The sequence below is a fragment of the Danio aesculapii genome, chromosome 9 (genome assembly GCF_903798145.1).
Source record: "Danio aesculapii chromosome 9, fDanAes4.1, whole genome shotgun sequence".
NCBI classification, from domain to species: domain Eukaryota; kingdom Metazoa; phylum Chordata; class Actinopteri; order Cypriniformes; family Danionidae; genus Danio; species Danio aesculapii.
Window position 1 is genome coordinate 23,401,466 of NC_079443.1, and position 16,701 is coordinate 23,418,166.

At 34.5% G+C, this 16,701-nt stretch overlaps 1 protein-coding gene across 1 annotated transcript in view; it reads right to left on the reverse strand.

The window, feature by feature from the left end:
• The window catches only part of pard3bb (par-3 family cell polarity regulator beta b), a 641,621-nt gene extending 628,364 nt beyond the window's left edge, over window positions 1–13,257 (reverse strand). The window contains exons 1-2 of the mRNA XM_056465228.1: window positions 13,004–13,257; window positions 12,327–12,562 (exon numbers count right to left, since the gene is read on the reverse strand). Of these exons, the coding sequence (XP_056321203.1) occupies window positions 12,327–12,443 (117 nt within the window). The 5' untranslated portion in view covers window positions 12,444–12,562; window positions 13,004–13,257. The remainder of the gene's footprint in view (window positions 1–12,326; window positions 12,563–13,003) is intronic.
• Between the last annotated feature and the right edge of the window lie 3,444 nt (window positions 13,258–16,701).

The window sequence follows — 16,701 nt, forward strand, 5'->3', positions numbered from 1 at the left end:
TCACAATGCTCATCATTTTTGCACATCGGAATCTGTCCATTTAAAGGCTTTTTATATGTATTTGGTCCCTTTTGTGCTTCCATATGTTGTTTCTCAATGTTGTTACAGAGAGAATGAAGCTGAGTGGTTGGTTCTTCTGTGCTGTTTAAACTATTCAGAAAATATTTTGAATTCGTTACCCATTTGGCACCACAATGCAGGGCTAACAGTGTGGTATTGACCCTGCTCTGAGCATGGTTTATAACCATTAAAAACAATGCTAATACTTTCCAACGACAGTTAAAAGCATATCAGTTGCCCATTCTGCTTATTCGAGGAGCATAACCCATCACAATCTACAAGAACACCACAGACACGCTGAAATCTCGCTAATGTCCAAGCATTTAAAACAGATAATCACAGGCAGTTAGCTTACAATTAGGGCTGCATGATTAATTGAAAAAAGATCACGATCTCGATTCGACCCTACACACAATCTTAATTCAGCTTTTCTACGATTCAGCCAATTATATTTTTAAGGTCAGGAGAGAAGCGTAAAGGCGGCTGCACAAGTCTTCACAGCAACATCAACACCTTCAAATGGTGTTCAAAGTGTCACATACTGTATTTATAAGGTATAATTCACCCAGAAATATAATTTCTGTCCAAATGTAATGATATATTTGCGGCCGCAAAAATAAATAAAACACACGTGAGCTAACCGCAAGCTGTTTGTTTACTTCCGAGAACATGCGCGTGCTCGCCAATAACACCTTCTTTAGTGAACAGAACCGGCATAGGCTGTGAATAACAGGTAATAAAGTTGTAAATATTGTTCAGTTTGTTGCACAGAGCGATCGTTTAAGAGCCGCGCTGAAAGAATGATTTGCATGTGTGTGTTTTTTTCTCTCAGAGTGACGGCAGCCATGAGCCGCACTCGGAAGTGAAAGTGAAGCCGGCATGCACATTATATGATCATAACGCATTTTACAGTTATGATTACGACAAGCATTTGATATATTTTTTCCTTTAATAATGAACCCACAGTGTTGTGCATGAAAATAAATGTTTACTGTGTCAATATAAGTACTCTAGTCTATGTAATGATGAATATAACAAAAGAGGGAATCTGATAATGACAAATGTCTCATTTTACCAGTGAAAACAAATGGTCTAATAATGTTGTCAATGACAAATTCCAAGCATATATCTCAAACATAATAATTCAACTTTATAATTATGAATAGTTATATTTAGTGCTGCTCCATTAATCGGAAAAAGATCACGATCTCGATTCGACCCTACACACGACCTTAATTCAGCTTTTTCTACGATTCAGCCAACTATATTTTCAAGGTCAGGAGAGAAGCAAGTCAGTTGCACAAATCTTCACAGCAACATTGACACGTTCAAATAGCGTTAAAAGTGTCACATTCTGTATTTAAAAAGGTATAATTCACCCAAAACTGTAATTTCTGTCTTCATGTAAATGTATTCACAGTCGCGAAATCACACGTGAGCTGACCGCCAGCTGTTTGTTTACTTCCGAGAACCAGTTGCCAGATGTAGCTGACTATTTCAAGCCTAAAACGCGCTGAGAACTAAAAAGGCACCACCTTACAATCTGTAGTCTCATTGGGAGATCACAACTGTTGTAAGCGTTTGTATGTGGAGAACGGGGGCTATGGCACCTCTTTGGGGATCACAACAGGTTTAGAAGTGGAGACCAAGGCTGGCGGGCACGCTGTTACAAAACCGCCCAATTTTAAACTACCCACCTATGTAATTTTTTACCCGCAAAAATAAAACCACCCAATCTTGCAACATTGCAGATAACGCGTGCGTGCCCATCTATGACGCCTTCTTTAGTGAACAGAAGCTGCATAGGCTGTGGATAACAGGTAATGAAGTTGTAAATAACGTTGTTTGTTGCACAGATCGATAGTTTGTGGGCCGTGCGGGAGGTTTGATTTGCATGTATGTGTTTTTTTTCCTCACAGTGACGGCAGCCATGAGCCGCACTCAGAAGTGAAATTGAAACCTGTGCGCACATTATTTAAATGATCATATCATCATATTTTACCGTTATGATTACGACAAACATTGGATATGTTTTTTCTTTCATAGCGAACACGGTGTTGTGCATGAAAATAAATGTTTACTGTGTCAGTATAACAACCCTAGCCTATATATCAGTGGTCGGGAACCTATGGCTCGCGAGCCACAAGTGGCTCTTTGACCAAAATACGTGGCTCTCCTGCTGTCTCCCTTAAAAAGTACTCCCTCTCAGTAAAAAATTATAACCGTCACAAAACAAGAAAACAGTTTCCTATTGAAAATACAATTATAGTTCCCTCGTTATTGTAATTTTTTGGAGAGAACAAAAAGAATAAAAACTCAACGTTTCGAACAATGCGTGTGTGCGGTGCTGTGAATAAACTTACGTTTCTATGGTAACCGCGCGTGCACGTAAATTCAAACAACATTCATGACTGGTGATGATGGCAAAAAGAAAATAATCCCGAGGAACATCAAAAGTTTCAAAATGAGTGGGCAGAAACATTTGCTTTTACTGAAAGCTCTGGTGATCTGCTCTGTCTGATTTGATGAAAACACATTTCCTCTTGTAAAAAAATCAAATGTTAAGAGACATTTTGAAACCCATCACGCGGCAAAGTACCAGCTGAGCGAAAGCCGAAAGAAGGCGTGTGAGCTCCAGCATAAAGTGCAAACCGGACAAAAACAGCAGGCGCAGGACAGGAGTTTGGACAGGTGCATCTTGGAGTTTGAATGGTGCGAGTTCTGCTTGCCTCATTGGAGACCGCGAGGCAAAGGAAACCTTTCAAAGATGGCGAATAAGTCATGTATGTTGAGTACGCAAATGAACTGTTGGTGGCAGTGCTTAATTTGAGCTGGATCTTGCTCCGGGTAATGTCAGATATTCCTATTTTGCGTTCCGGTATTTGTTTTAATTGATCCGGCATTAAGTGGTGAGTGTTGAATACCTGCATGTTTGTGTGTGGGTGGGTGTGAAAAGTGTGTTGAGTGTGTTGAGTGTGTGTGTGTGTGCGCGCGCAAGGTAGTCTCTTTTGACCAATCAGTTGTTACATTTACAATCACTCTCATTGGTCGGTGATTGTTGTTTCGCCCGCAGTGAGCAGCGAAAATAAATAATGGCATAGTGGCCTACCTAAATAATAACAGTGTTTTTAAAATGCCAGAGGCAGTCAAGCATATATATATTTTAAACACGAGTACGTTGAATCTGATTAAGAGCCTGATCAAGAGAAGATAAAACTGCGTGAATGGATTAGGAGACAGACGCAAAGCGATCTGAAGTCATGACGAAACATGACGAAAGAGGTAATGGTGGGCTCATCTTGAAGATTAGACAAAGTTATTCTCGCTTGGCACATAATAGTGAAGTGAACTGAATGTCAGTGGTGTTAGTAAACTGAATAGTGATGTGTCATGGTTTTTTCACTGTAACCGCTGAGTAACATCATGTTCCGGTGTCCTGACATTTTATCTATCAGATTATGCAACCAACATTTTATATATACAAGTCACGTGGCTCTTTAAGAAAATGCATTTGCCAAAAAAAATCAGAAATGGCTCTTTGCTGAAAAAAAGGTTCCCGACCCCTGCTATAATTAATGTTGAATATAATGCAAGAAAGAGTCCGATAATGACAAAATTCTAATTTTACTAGTGAAAACAAATAGTCTAATAATGTTGTCAATAACAGATGACAAGTACATGTCTTAAACACAATCAATCAACTTTATAATTATGAATAGTTGTATTCTGATGTCATCATTTTACTGTGAATTAACAAACAGGACATATTAAAAGTCTGTTCAAGTCCACCATGATGACTATACAAAACTTTGCATTTTAACCAACAGTAGACCTACACATAGGCCTATTGTTAATTTTTATTATTGTTTTACAGTATGTTTGAGAATAACAATGATAATAGCCTGCTAATATTAACCTTTATTTTACATCTACAGAATCGTCATCTTGATTTTAAGCAAAAAAAAAATCGTGATTTACATTTTTTGCCAGAATCGTGCAGCCCTACTCACAATTACTAAGCTTTCTGGTGTGATTAGATAAAGCCTTTGCGAAACACCAGTAATTGAATAATTACAGATCTCAACAGCCGGATTTTCATTTACAGTAGAGACAGCACAAAGAGCAATTTAAAGCAAGGGTTTGCAAAAGTGATGTTGTCACAGGATCCACAAGTTTGCTGCATTCCAATTGAGCAATTCACTGTATTCCTGGTGTATTCCTGGTTGGTTTCAAAACACACCCAGGTCTTTCCACAAACTCAAAACACATTTTGTGAATTTCAATCTATCAAACTCTCTTTCTCCAGCATGTAGGTGTCCTTACAAAACACCCAAAAGAAAACGCATCGTGTCTGTTGCATGTATACAGTAATCAATGAACGGGCAACATGGAATCATCCTTGCGTGTTCAACAAATACGGAACATACTGGCACTGAATTCAAGCGGAATGGCAAGGCAGAGCGGTGAAGTTCACAAAAGGTTCAAAAAGCTCACTGATTGATGAGGGGTGTTAGTATTCCTGCAAACATAATGCTCGGCTTGTTCTGCATTTTGTGCTGAGAGCGCCGAGATGTGATTTGTGAAGCCTCCTTGCGTTCATGAATAAATGCAACATTATGATTATTAACTCTATTAATGAAACTTCAGGGGAAACCTGAAGGACATTAGTTACCAACAGCTCTGAATCATACAGTCTCGCAGGAAAAAGAACCGAGTAATGAAAACAATCTATCACAAAGATCGATTGTACCGCCTTCTCGGTACTGACAAAACCATACTGCGGTACAATGCTTCCGATCATAAACGGAACACAAGTAAACCTAATATTACTGTGCTATATAGTACTATCCATGAAGGTAATACCATTATCCAGCATTTTGGGAGACTGTAACTCCCTACCTGTAACTAGTTTCATGAAATCTCTTCTTCAGATTCAGAGTATGTTTAGATTGATTACAGAAGTTTAGCCTTACTAGCTATTTAGTTGCCATACTGGCTATTCAGTCATTTTGGTTTAAATAATACATTTCAAATACAGATAAGATTTCTTGTGCCAAATTAGGCATATAAACAGACAGATTGGTGCTGCTCAAAAGTGGCTTTAATGTATTTATGCTATTACAGCTGTATACTACAACTGATTGTTGTGATTGAGGTGACACATAACAGCCTAAACTCTGTGAAAAATATTATTTGTAAATCAATTTGACAAAAACTAAAACTAAAATAAACCCATTTTGTATTTACAAACATTATTTTATACATAAAAATCCCAATTAAATTAAAATTGTCCATTTGTCCAAGCAAAATTATTAATTTATAAGTATTATTACATTTTTTAGCCCACATGACACAATTTAAGAGAACTAATGACCTGACTTTTTGTTTTGGATGCACTGCATGACATGAGTGTTAAATATTAATGAGCTTTTTCCCTTTTGACCACTTCCAGATGCAATTAAAAACACTTTATTATATTTGGTTTTATCAACCTATTATATCATGTGGTCGAATGCATTCAGACAGCCACAAAAGACCTCTTAACTCACAATCTACTGACTGAACACGGTTTTTAAAGGCGCACCAAAATAATTTATTCTTTAGGAAGGCACCAAAATAAAAATTCTTGGCTGAAGCAGAACATTAATAAAGCATGATGATCGAAAGTTTGAGCATTTTTCCCCATTTCTTCACCACTGCATAAATTAGTCAAATTTTTTCCCATATTTTGTATTGCTTATTGTATTGCTTATTACAACCGAGAGATTTTTGAATAAAGGGTACATTGCTTGATTTTAAAATAATTGAAGGAAACACACACTATCTATGATTATGTATTGAACATCAGACTTTTCTTTTAAAAAAGGGAAAATAAATAAGTAGAAAATAAGCAGCATCTCCTCTAAATAAAATAACTATTGTATATACTGTAAATAATAGTTTAAACGGTGCATTTCTTGCATCTTCTGTAAACAAATATTTGGATGTAAATAATAATTTTAATGTAATGGAAAATATGCCGCCTCAAGGCAAATGTGTGGGGTCACGTGACTCCACACATGGTATCACAAGTAATAAAAAAATATAAATAAAAAAAGTAATCAACCTGGAAAAATTAAATAGATTATAGATTCTGGATGTCTTAATTACTTTTCGATGAATCACCCAGCCCTATATCAAATACTTTTTTTAATTAATGCAATTCATTCAGTGTTTAGAAAAATGCTCCTCTATGACTGACTAAACAGTTCATAGACTGTTATTGTTTTTTTAAATAATATTTTGTGGTATTATTTACAAGCTGTTTACTAAGATGCACTCAAAACAATTACATGAGACATGATACATTTAAAAAAGTCAAATTGATTCTTTCATCAATACATTTGATGTTCACAGAGCAGTTTTGGCAAAGTGATGGCACATTAAAGATGGTCAAAACTATATTTATACTATAAATCCAGAATCAAACCAAAAGTTCTTCAGGGGTAATTGATGTGTCAGTTCTATTTGGATAAGGGATTCATAAAGATATACAATAAAATAATAAGTCCAAGGCAGTCTAAAAGCGCAAAAATATCCAATATTCAAAAAGGCGGCAACACCGAAGCTCCAAAAAATACCAATTTATTAAATTGAAAAGGCTACAACAAAGCGTGTAACATTTCAAGCACACTGGCTCTTTATCAGACAGTGTGCTCGAAACGTTACACACTTTGTGTTAGCCTTTTTAATGTCTTAGAAACATCTCAGAAACACCCTTAAAACCAAATGGCACTGACGTACTGTAAGCTACATTTTCACAACTGATTTGCAAGGTATAATATGGAATAATTTTAACAGCATATTGCTAGATATTAGAGTCCTTTAAAAAGGGATACTTTTTACTCATACTTTGAAAATTACTGTACAAATACTGTTACTCGCACTACATTTTTGCTACAAGTAACAGTACTTTTACTTAAGAATAAGTTTTCAGTAACCTTCTCATGACTCACCAAAACACAGATTAGCATCAATATTATATTGCCACTCACATCCTCTCACTCATAAGACATGTAACATGAGTTCATTCCTTCAATAGAACTCATGCGTCACAATGAAAGATGAAATAAAAGGGAACTAAGGGAATTAACATTAATGCGTATCGGCTAACACCTTGTGATCAGATCACTGAAATGCGTTCAAAAAAATGAAAGTTTACTCACTGTTTACTCACTCTCAAATGGTTTCAAAGCTTTATGAGTTTCTTTGTTCTGTTGAACGGAAAGAAGATATTGAGGAAAGCTGAAACCTTGTAACCATAAACATCAATAGCAGGAAAAACAAATACTATGGAAGCCAATGGTTACCGGTTTCCAACATTCTTCAAAATATCTTCTTTTGTATTCAACAGTAGAAAGAAAGTTAAATAGGTTTAGAACTAAAGATGGGGAAAATAAATTACAGAATTTTTAGTTTTGCACGAACTGTCCCTTTAAAGCATTTTCTTGTTGGATATCCAGTACTGCGCAACACTAGTGACCCAAGCCGACACTAGTAAGATCATTGAAACTCTGCAAGAGTCAAACAACAACAACATTCACCCTGGCCTTAAAATGAGGCCCTGGAGACAGCAGCCAATCAGGATCCCTCTGGCAGCACCATCCATCCTCGCCGATTCCTCATGTGCGTCACTGACCCACGCGTCTATTCCCCTGAGTCTAACAGCCAATAACACTGAGCTGATGGGAATAACAAACACACAAATAAAGGCTAGGCACGCACAAAAACGTGTCTGAGTGAAAGGACCCGTCCACCCAAAATAAAAAAATAAATAAAAAAATTGCCTGAGCTTACCTCAACATGCAGTGACCCCTAAGAGTAAATGTCTGTTAAACTCTCACACACCGATAGCATACTAAAAACCAAGCTATACCCAGATCCGACTAGCAATCTCTTGTCAGAGCCTTGACCTGCCAAATCCATCGTGTGATATTACTATCTGATACACGACAGGGTGCAATACGAGGCCACCGCCACCCAGGTCGGATCACTTCTCCTGCTTCAACACTAAACAAGAAGACAGTCTACCATCAGTCAAATTGACCACTCTAAAGACAAAGCAATAACGCGGTAAATTGTAAGGCGAGGAAGTCTTGCAGCAATCTTACGGGCTCATTTGGACACAGCGGCTCCTGCGGCGATGCAGGATGAAAAGCCTGGTGTTTATTAGAAGCCCGTCTAAACTCTAATGCGCCAGGAGAGTGTCGAATCCACGTCCCCCATCGGTCCATGGGGGGGATCCGAGAGAAAATGCTGGAGAAATGGGTGGCACTCGAAGCGGTGTAGTATTTAAATAATGAAGCTCAAGCAGCAATGAGGGAAATATCTGATGAGGGGGCAGAGGGTCACAGCTCAGGGGAACCAACGGCTGCCACGTTTTAACTCTGATTTGCATTTATCACACAGAAAAAAAATTGGACAAGACATATCTGCCCCCTGACTCACTCCATAAAATCAGTTTCGCAGTTTCCCGTCATCTGAGAAAGGCCGCTTTTTAAATTTGACAATCATAAGAGTGAAGGTCGACATTTCAGCTCCCATCAGACATCAGGTCACGTGATTCTGACTAAAAGGTTTGAAATTAATGAATGAGGTCTTTATAGTTCAACTCAATCCCGTTAGGTAAAGCATACATTTTGGATCGGTCTTTAATTAAATGTAAAATCCAAACATTCTAAATTGCATAACGTGTGGTAATCCCGCTGTGATTTTAGCCATTCTGTGTTACTGTGAGACTTAATTAACTGACACCATGCTGGATGCTGTTAGTGAAAGATTAAATCCCAGAATTATCAGTAACATTTATAAAGATGTACAAGATGTGAGACAAAACACATCAGGTTTTGAACTAGTGAAGATCAGCTGAAAATTTAAATTCTATCATCACTTGCTAGTTTGTCAATTTTTTTAATACTATTCTTATAGTATAATCATCACCATAGTATTTTTCACTATTCTTATAGTATAATTACATTCTTATTTAAGCTATGTTAATACTAGGGCTGGGCCGATAAACGATATTATATCAAATCCTGATAAAATTTGTCAATAACAATGATAATATTGATATTATATTATATTATATTATATTATATTATATTATATTATTATATTATATTATATTATATTATATTATATTATATTATATTATATTATATTATATTATATTATATTATATTATATTATTAGATGTACCGAATTTGCGGCCACCAAACATTTATCGGAAAAATATATTATGAATATATTATAGAAATATATTATGCCATTTAATGGACACACTAATTTTTGTGGCTTGTCATTGTTGTGGTACTCCTTTAAATCTGGAAGCAATAACAACTTATATCAAAATATATATTTTTATTGTTCAATATGGAAAATAATTAATTATCGAGATTGCATTTTTGCCATATCGTCCAGCCCTAGTCGACACCAAGCATGAGATAGTAACCGTATTCAAGATATACCGCAGTTTGGAAAAAAATCAAGTTTTTAAAACCGGCAAAATGTTCTGCTATACTGTTCCTAAGGTATGTGTAAGATTATTTAGTTTTTTTTTTTATGGAGGACAACAGTTTGTCCATCAGAAAAGATATCAATAGATGCCATTTTAAATTGTAAAGAAATTTTGAAACTAATGAAGACAGCAGAAGTCAATGATTCATTTGAATTATTTAGCCTGACATGTTTACTGCTCCAAAATATTTGAAAAGTTTCTCTAAATAAAATATATTGTGTTTAAAGGGGAAAAGGTTTGAGTGTTTTACCCAGACATTTAAAAAGAATATATTTTAGAGCAGGATTCACAACAGCGTGATAACGTGATATTTTTATCCAAGGTTATCATACCGTCTGAATCTTTTACGGGCCCATGCCTAGTTAACACTACACTCTAGTTTCAAATAACAACTGTACGCAGAGTGTCGCAATTCTCTTATCTATAGTAGTATATACTTCTGAGTGTGTAACAGCAGAGTATGTAAGCTTTAGGACATACTACTTCCTAATTAACGGACCGTTATTTTGCTTAGTTACGTCCCCTGCCTATCATCTTAACACATCATCCACATTTCATTCATATTTCATTACCTACTTTATTGGAGAAGCAGCAGCAAGTTAATCAGCCATTCACGAGTCTTTCATGCAGATAAATCTCTTCAGGTCTTTGGATAATTATGCATTCAGAAGTTAATATACAAACAAGTCTTTATAATAGTTCAGTTGTTGTTGCATATGAAATATAACATGGAAAATGTGATTTAAATATTTTCCAGTTGGCTAGATATTAATTAATAGTCATTCAAACAATTTTTTTTTCCTAAAGCCTCTGTAGTTGTTGGTTTCATGTGTCCGCCATATTTGTAGTTTATTTACACCTTTTATCTGAGTTTGTAGTTCTAATCGAATTCAAGTCCAACATGCAATATTAGTGGTTAGAGTACAAATGGTTCTACACTTTAAACCAGAAATAGTACACGTTTTCCGTGTTTAGTTTCTCTGTGTTTTGGCCCTCGCCATTGTTTTATCGTTTATCCTGCCCGCCGCCTGTATCAACCATTTGCTTGTTATCTGACTATGCTTCCGGATCTGCCTGTATGTTATCATCTGCTCATGATTGTGACCATCGCCTGCCTGACCATTTTCTGTGTAATCAAAGGAGAACTGGAACAGGTGTGTGTGGTGTATGACAGGATATGTAGTCCTTATGGAGACAGGATTGTAGTCCGGGTGATAGTGAATGTTCTCCAGCAATCTATATGGGTTAGATTGCTGGCAATCGTGACAGAAACAATATTTTGTGCAGTCCTATTATGTTTCTAATCAAAATATGCACAAAATAAGAATATTTCATCAAATATTCACAAAACTGCACAGATTTCATCCCTGATAGGATAATAAAACTGGCCCTTCCTAAGAGACAAGCAAAATATATCAATATATTAATGTGTCTGTATGATGGGAAACCATTTGATCTCTGTTTTTTATTTTTATTTATTTATTTTGCATGAGAGCAGACAACATGTAGTTAACTCACGTTATCTTGAGTTGAGATTTGGGTACCTGATGTTTGGAAATGCAATCATGCAAGTCAATTTTGTTAGGTAATTATACAAAATACTTTTGATAATGAACTTCCCCTAACAGGGGAAGAATGTCTAATTGCATTTCTTTGTCTAAATAAATGCTGTTTGAGCTTGCTGTTAAGGACTTAATTAAGCATCAAAATGTCTTTAACCTTTAAATTTAAAAAAGGCTTCTTAAACTTCCGCATATTAGAATCTTCTAAAATATCATGTGACAGAGTGGAGTGATGATACTGACAATTTAGTTTTTATCTTGCATAAAAAAAAAATTACATCTTAAAATATATTCAAATAAATTGATCTGAAATCGCAAACATTTCAAATGTTAACAATATTTTATAATAATTCAGCCCCTGTAGGATTTTGCAAATGCATTAGTTTTATATTATATAAATATAAAATAAGATGTTTGTATATTTTAAAGAAAAAAATAATAATAAGCAAACAATGCTATATTTTTGATAAATATAATTTTAGGCTTGGGGCGACACGATGGCTCAGTGGTTAGCACTGTCGCCTGTCAGCAAGAAGGTTGCTGGTTCGAGTCCCAGCTGGGTCAGTTGGCATTTCTGTGTAGAGTTTGCATGTTCTCCCCTTGTTCGTGTGGGTTTCCTCCAGGTGCTCCGGTTTCCCCCACAGTACAAAGACATGCACTATAGGTCAACTGAAAAAACTAAATTGGCCGTAGTGCATGTGTTTCCCATTACTGGGTTGCAGCTGGAAGGGCATCTGCTGTTTAAAACATATGCTGGAAAAATTGGCGGTTCATTCCGCTGTGGCGACCCCTGATGAGTAAAGGGACTAAGCCGAAGGGAAATGAATGCATGAATTTCAGGCTTATAATTTTATTTTAGGCTGCAAAAATCAATATAATATCCCTGCCAAAATTCTGGAGGGAGTAATAAATTCAAGTTTTCACTTTAGGTTAGGATAAGAAACTAAATGTTTTAAGAACGTTAAGAATCTGAACACTAGTGTACATTTATTAGTTATCCTAACATTGTTGACTAAAATACCATGCCATGATACGTGAAATAAAGCAAACTATGTTGGTTTAAAACAACATGAGCAAAAAAAAGAAAGAAAGAAAAGAAACTTACAACCAGTGTCCCCCTTTAAATCTGATAAGATCACTAAACTCACCTGCTCCAGTAGTTTTCTATATCTCTGTGTGGCTTGCTGGATGAGATCCCGCACTGTCCATCCTTCCTTACAAGGGACAACAACACCAGTTCTTCCAAAAGTCACTGTCACTTTCATGTTTAATCCAGAGAGGGAAGATTAATCCAGATGTGTCTCTACAGAAACTCCAGCAGCAGGTGTGTGTGGTGTGTTTGCTTATCTGCAGCAAACTTCACAGCATCAGAGATGACATAACTCTATACAATGAAAAACAAATACTGCATGTAAAACAAATAAACGACTCACAGGTTTTAGATAACGTTAATTTATATGTTTACAGACTATACGGCAGTGTTTATTAAATTGTTTAATAAAACAGCTTGGTGATGGTTGGGTAGACACTTGGGTGCTTAATATCAACAGCTGGTGAGAAAGTAAAAAAAACAGACTAAGGACAGATAATAACGATCTAAATACATTTTCAGCCTGCTTTTGTTATTACAGTTAACAGTTAGAGATAAAGACGGTAAGTGTACCGTTTGTTGCGGCTAACTAGTTAGCTCTGGTGACAAAACTTTCACTTTTTAACCTCTCCACAAACTTTTAATGCAAGAGAATACACTCGAATTAAACGTTAAATATGTTTAAACTACGTTTACGTGCATTTCTATGTCAAACCAAACCTGTTTCGCACTTACTTGGCAAATAAAACCTGGAGAACCGAGCAGGTTAGCGGCAAAAAAAACTTTGGCGACGAGTTGTTGAATTCCCTTACAAATCACGGAGTCATGCTGTCGTTATACAATTACCCACTTTACAGATGATTCACGGCACAGACAAGCATTTACTCAAAACCCTAAGCATGTGTGGATGGCGTTTGCATCAGTATTTTGCCCGGATGGAGTTGCAAGTCTTGCGCCATTCCTGAAGTTCCCGATCAGCCTCCAGCAGTGTTATCCCAACAGAGCAGGGCCACACAACTTTATTAAAGGGCCAGCTCACATCTGCACATGGACCACTGCACGACCCTATAACACTACTTTTTTCAAATGTACGATCTTAAATAAACCAATTAACTTAAATAAACTTAAAATAAACGCTCTTGAATGGTTCTGTGGAGAAACTTTTACGTCCATAGAACCTTTTCATCACGCCAACGTTTCTTTAAAGTGGAAGTGCATCTTGAAAGGACACCATAAAATAAAGGTTGGTTTATTGAAGAATTATAATAAATGGTTCTTTGGGGAACCAAAAACGATTCTTCCATCAGATGTGAAAATCTCTTTGGTTTTTTGTACACCTTTATTTTGTATAGTGTGTGTATCCACGATCCATACATTATAGCTTAATTAATAAATAAATCAGAGATTTAAATAAATAAACAAAAGATTGCCCAAAATGCTGTCTTAAAAGTCAGTAAACTGTTCATTAAACTGGTCATATTTAATATCAGTAAAGATAGACTGCCCTAATTTAAAAAAAATCAAGTCAGATTAAATTTTTTTTTTTTTTGCTTTTGTCATTTACTTATTGCATTTTAAGGACCAAAAAAAAACAACAACACTTAAAATTGAATATATTCAAATAAAAGATTTTTTTTTTTAAATATCAGTAACAACAATGTGTAAACAACTATGAATAAATAAAAATGTGATTTTGTCAAAACGGTGACATCACATGCGCGTATATATATATATATATATATATATATATATATATATATATATATATATATATATATATATATATATATATGTATGTATGTATGTATGTATGTATGTATGTATATGTATGTATGTATGTATGTATGTATGTATATATATATATATATATATATATGGTTAGCTTTGATTTGGCCCACCATCCCATCTGAAAAGAGAATGATGGGAGCATTGGGAAGAATCCCTTTAACAGAGATCGTTCATTTTGGATTTAACGTAACCTTTTTGTCTGTTTTATAGTTTTATAGCAAACTGAAATTAAGCGTTTCAATTAAATGGTGTAAATGAATCTGATTTTAAATAATGTAAATACTGTCACCTGACGAATAGAGGACAATGTACATAACACTGTGGGCAAATAAATGCAAAAGCTTGACTTGTGTTGCTATTTGGCATTGAACTCCATTGTGTAATAAATTGGATTGTTTGTGATTTTACTATAAGTTCATTATATACACTGTAAAACCCAAAAAGTTGAGGTAACTAAAACCATTTGGAGGAAACTGATTGCAACAAACCATTTAAGTTCAAAAACGAATCCTAATGAGTACTGTGAACTTAATCCATTTAAGTAAACGAAGCAATATGAGCACAGTAAAACCCAATAAATGAAGAGAACTTAAACCAACTGAGTACTGTAAAACTCCATAAGTTAAGGCAACTCAAACCGTTTGAGTTAAAAAATAACTATATGAGTACTGTGAAGTATTGAGGTATTTAATTAACTTTTTACCTTCAACAAAGTTCAAAACTCTTTTCAAATGAGTAGAATTAACTTTTAGTCAATTTTGAGTTAACTACACTCACTTAAAGTTGACTGTTGGGTTATACAGTGTATATATTATCTTTTAAATTGCACTGCATTCGTTCATATAAAGCAATGTTTTTAATTTTTTTAATTATAAGAAAATAAATTAGAAAATTTGGCAACTTTAATGTAATACAGTTTGCTATATTGTCCTTCAGCCCACAGCCTCATCAAGTTTGGTTTTTGGCCCTTTATAAGTTTGGACACCCCTGCTTTTTTATGCAAGAAAGAACATTTTCAAAGATACAGTATGAACAAAGAGAAAAAAGGTTACATAAATAAAATTCCAGCAAATTAAAATTTAAAGCAAATTGAAGTCTAAATGATTTACACCAAGAAAGAGTTTTACATGCAATATAATTGTTAGAGTCTTTTAAAGTGTTCACATACTGTTGAAGTCAGAATTATTAGCCCCTTTGATTTTTTATTTATTTTTATATTTACCAAATGATGTTTAACAGAGCAAGGACATTTTCACAGTATGTTTGATAATATTTTTTCCTCTGGAGAAATTAATATTTGTTTTATTTCAGATAGAATAAAAGCAGTTTTAATTTTTTAAAAACATTTTAAGGTCAAAATTATTAGCCCCTTTAAGCTATATATTTTTTTTCGATAGTCAAAACAAATCATTGTTATAGAGTAACTTGCCTAATTACCCTAACCTGCCTAGTTAAACTAATTAACCTAGTTAAGCCTTTAAATGTCACTTTAAGCTGTTTAGAAGTGTCTTGAAAAATATCTAGTGAAATATTATGTACTGTCATCATGGTAAAGATAAAATAAATCAGTTATAAGAAATGAGTTATTAAAACTTTTATGTTTAGAAATGTGTTGAAAAAAATCTTCTTTCTGTTAAACAGAAATTGGGGAAAAAATAAACAGGGGGCCAATAATTCAGGGGGGCTAATAATTCTGACCTTAACTGTATAAATCAAAGTCCTTTCTGAAAATAAAAAATAAGGGTGTTTCTTTCAAAATGTACATTTATGGATGTAAAATTTTGCCAAAAAAAACCAACAAATTAATAATAAATTTACAATGAGAAGCATCTACATTCAGAGAGTAACCAAAGAATATAATTATAATATAATATAATACTGTAAGTACACTCCCAAAATAAAGGATCTACTGTTTCGTTATTATTCCAAAAACCTATGCAAGCAGGTAAAGAGCTCCAAGAACTATCAATAACTAAGCGAATATCTTTGTTTGACGTATCTGAGAAGAGTTTGGTGAACAAAAAGGTTTGTGTTGTCAAAATAAAAGAATCTAAAGAATCTTTGGCGCCAGATTTAAAGGTATAACACAACCAGGGATTGCACCAAAAGCAATGGCAACACCTGCAATAGATTAATCATGTAATACATGTGCATGTGATGTCACCAGTTTTGACAAAATTAAGTTTTCATTTATTTATTTTTGCTTATTTTTGCTTTTGACATTTTCAAAAACTTTTATTTTATTATATTCAATTTTATTTTTAATTTTATTTTTTTAGTTGATGTGAAAAAATCTTTATTAATCCTTTACTAGAAGTAAAAGATTCATGGATATTAAAGAAAATGCATATAACAAATCTTTTCTCATTAACACTTCAATTAAAACTTGAATAACTTAAGTATGTTTCTACGTAGCCAAGAAATAAATGAATACATAAATAAAATATTAAAAACATACAAATAACATTGTTGTCATTTCAACACTTACAGTTGTGTGCTTTTAGGGGGGTTCTAAAATTCAAAAATGCACATTGATTTCAACATTTTTGCCATATGAAAAACATTACATAAACTAAAATGTTACAAACAGCAAAAGTCAGTACATTAAGAAAAACATCAGATATGAACTGTTGTTTTCAGGACAA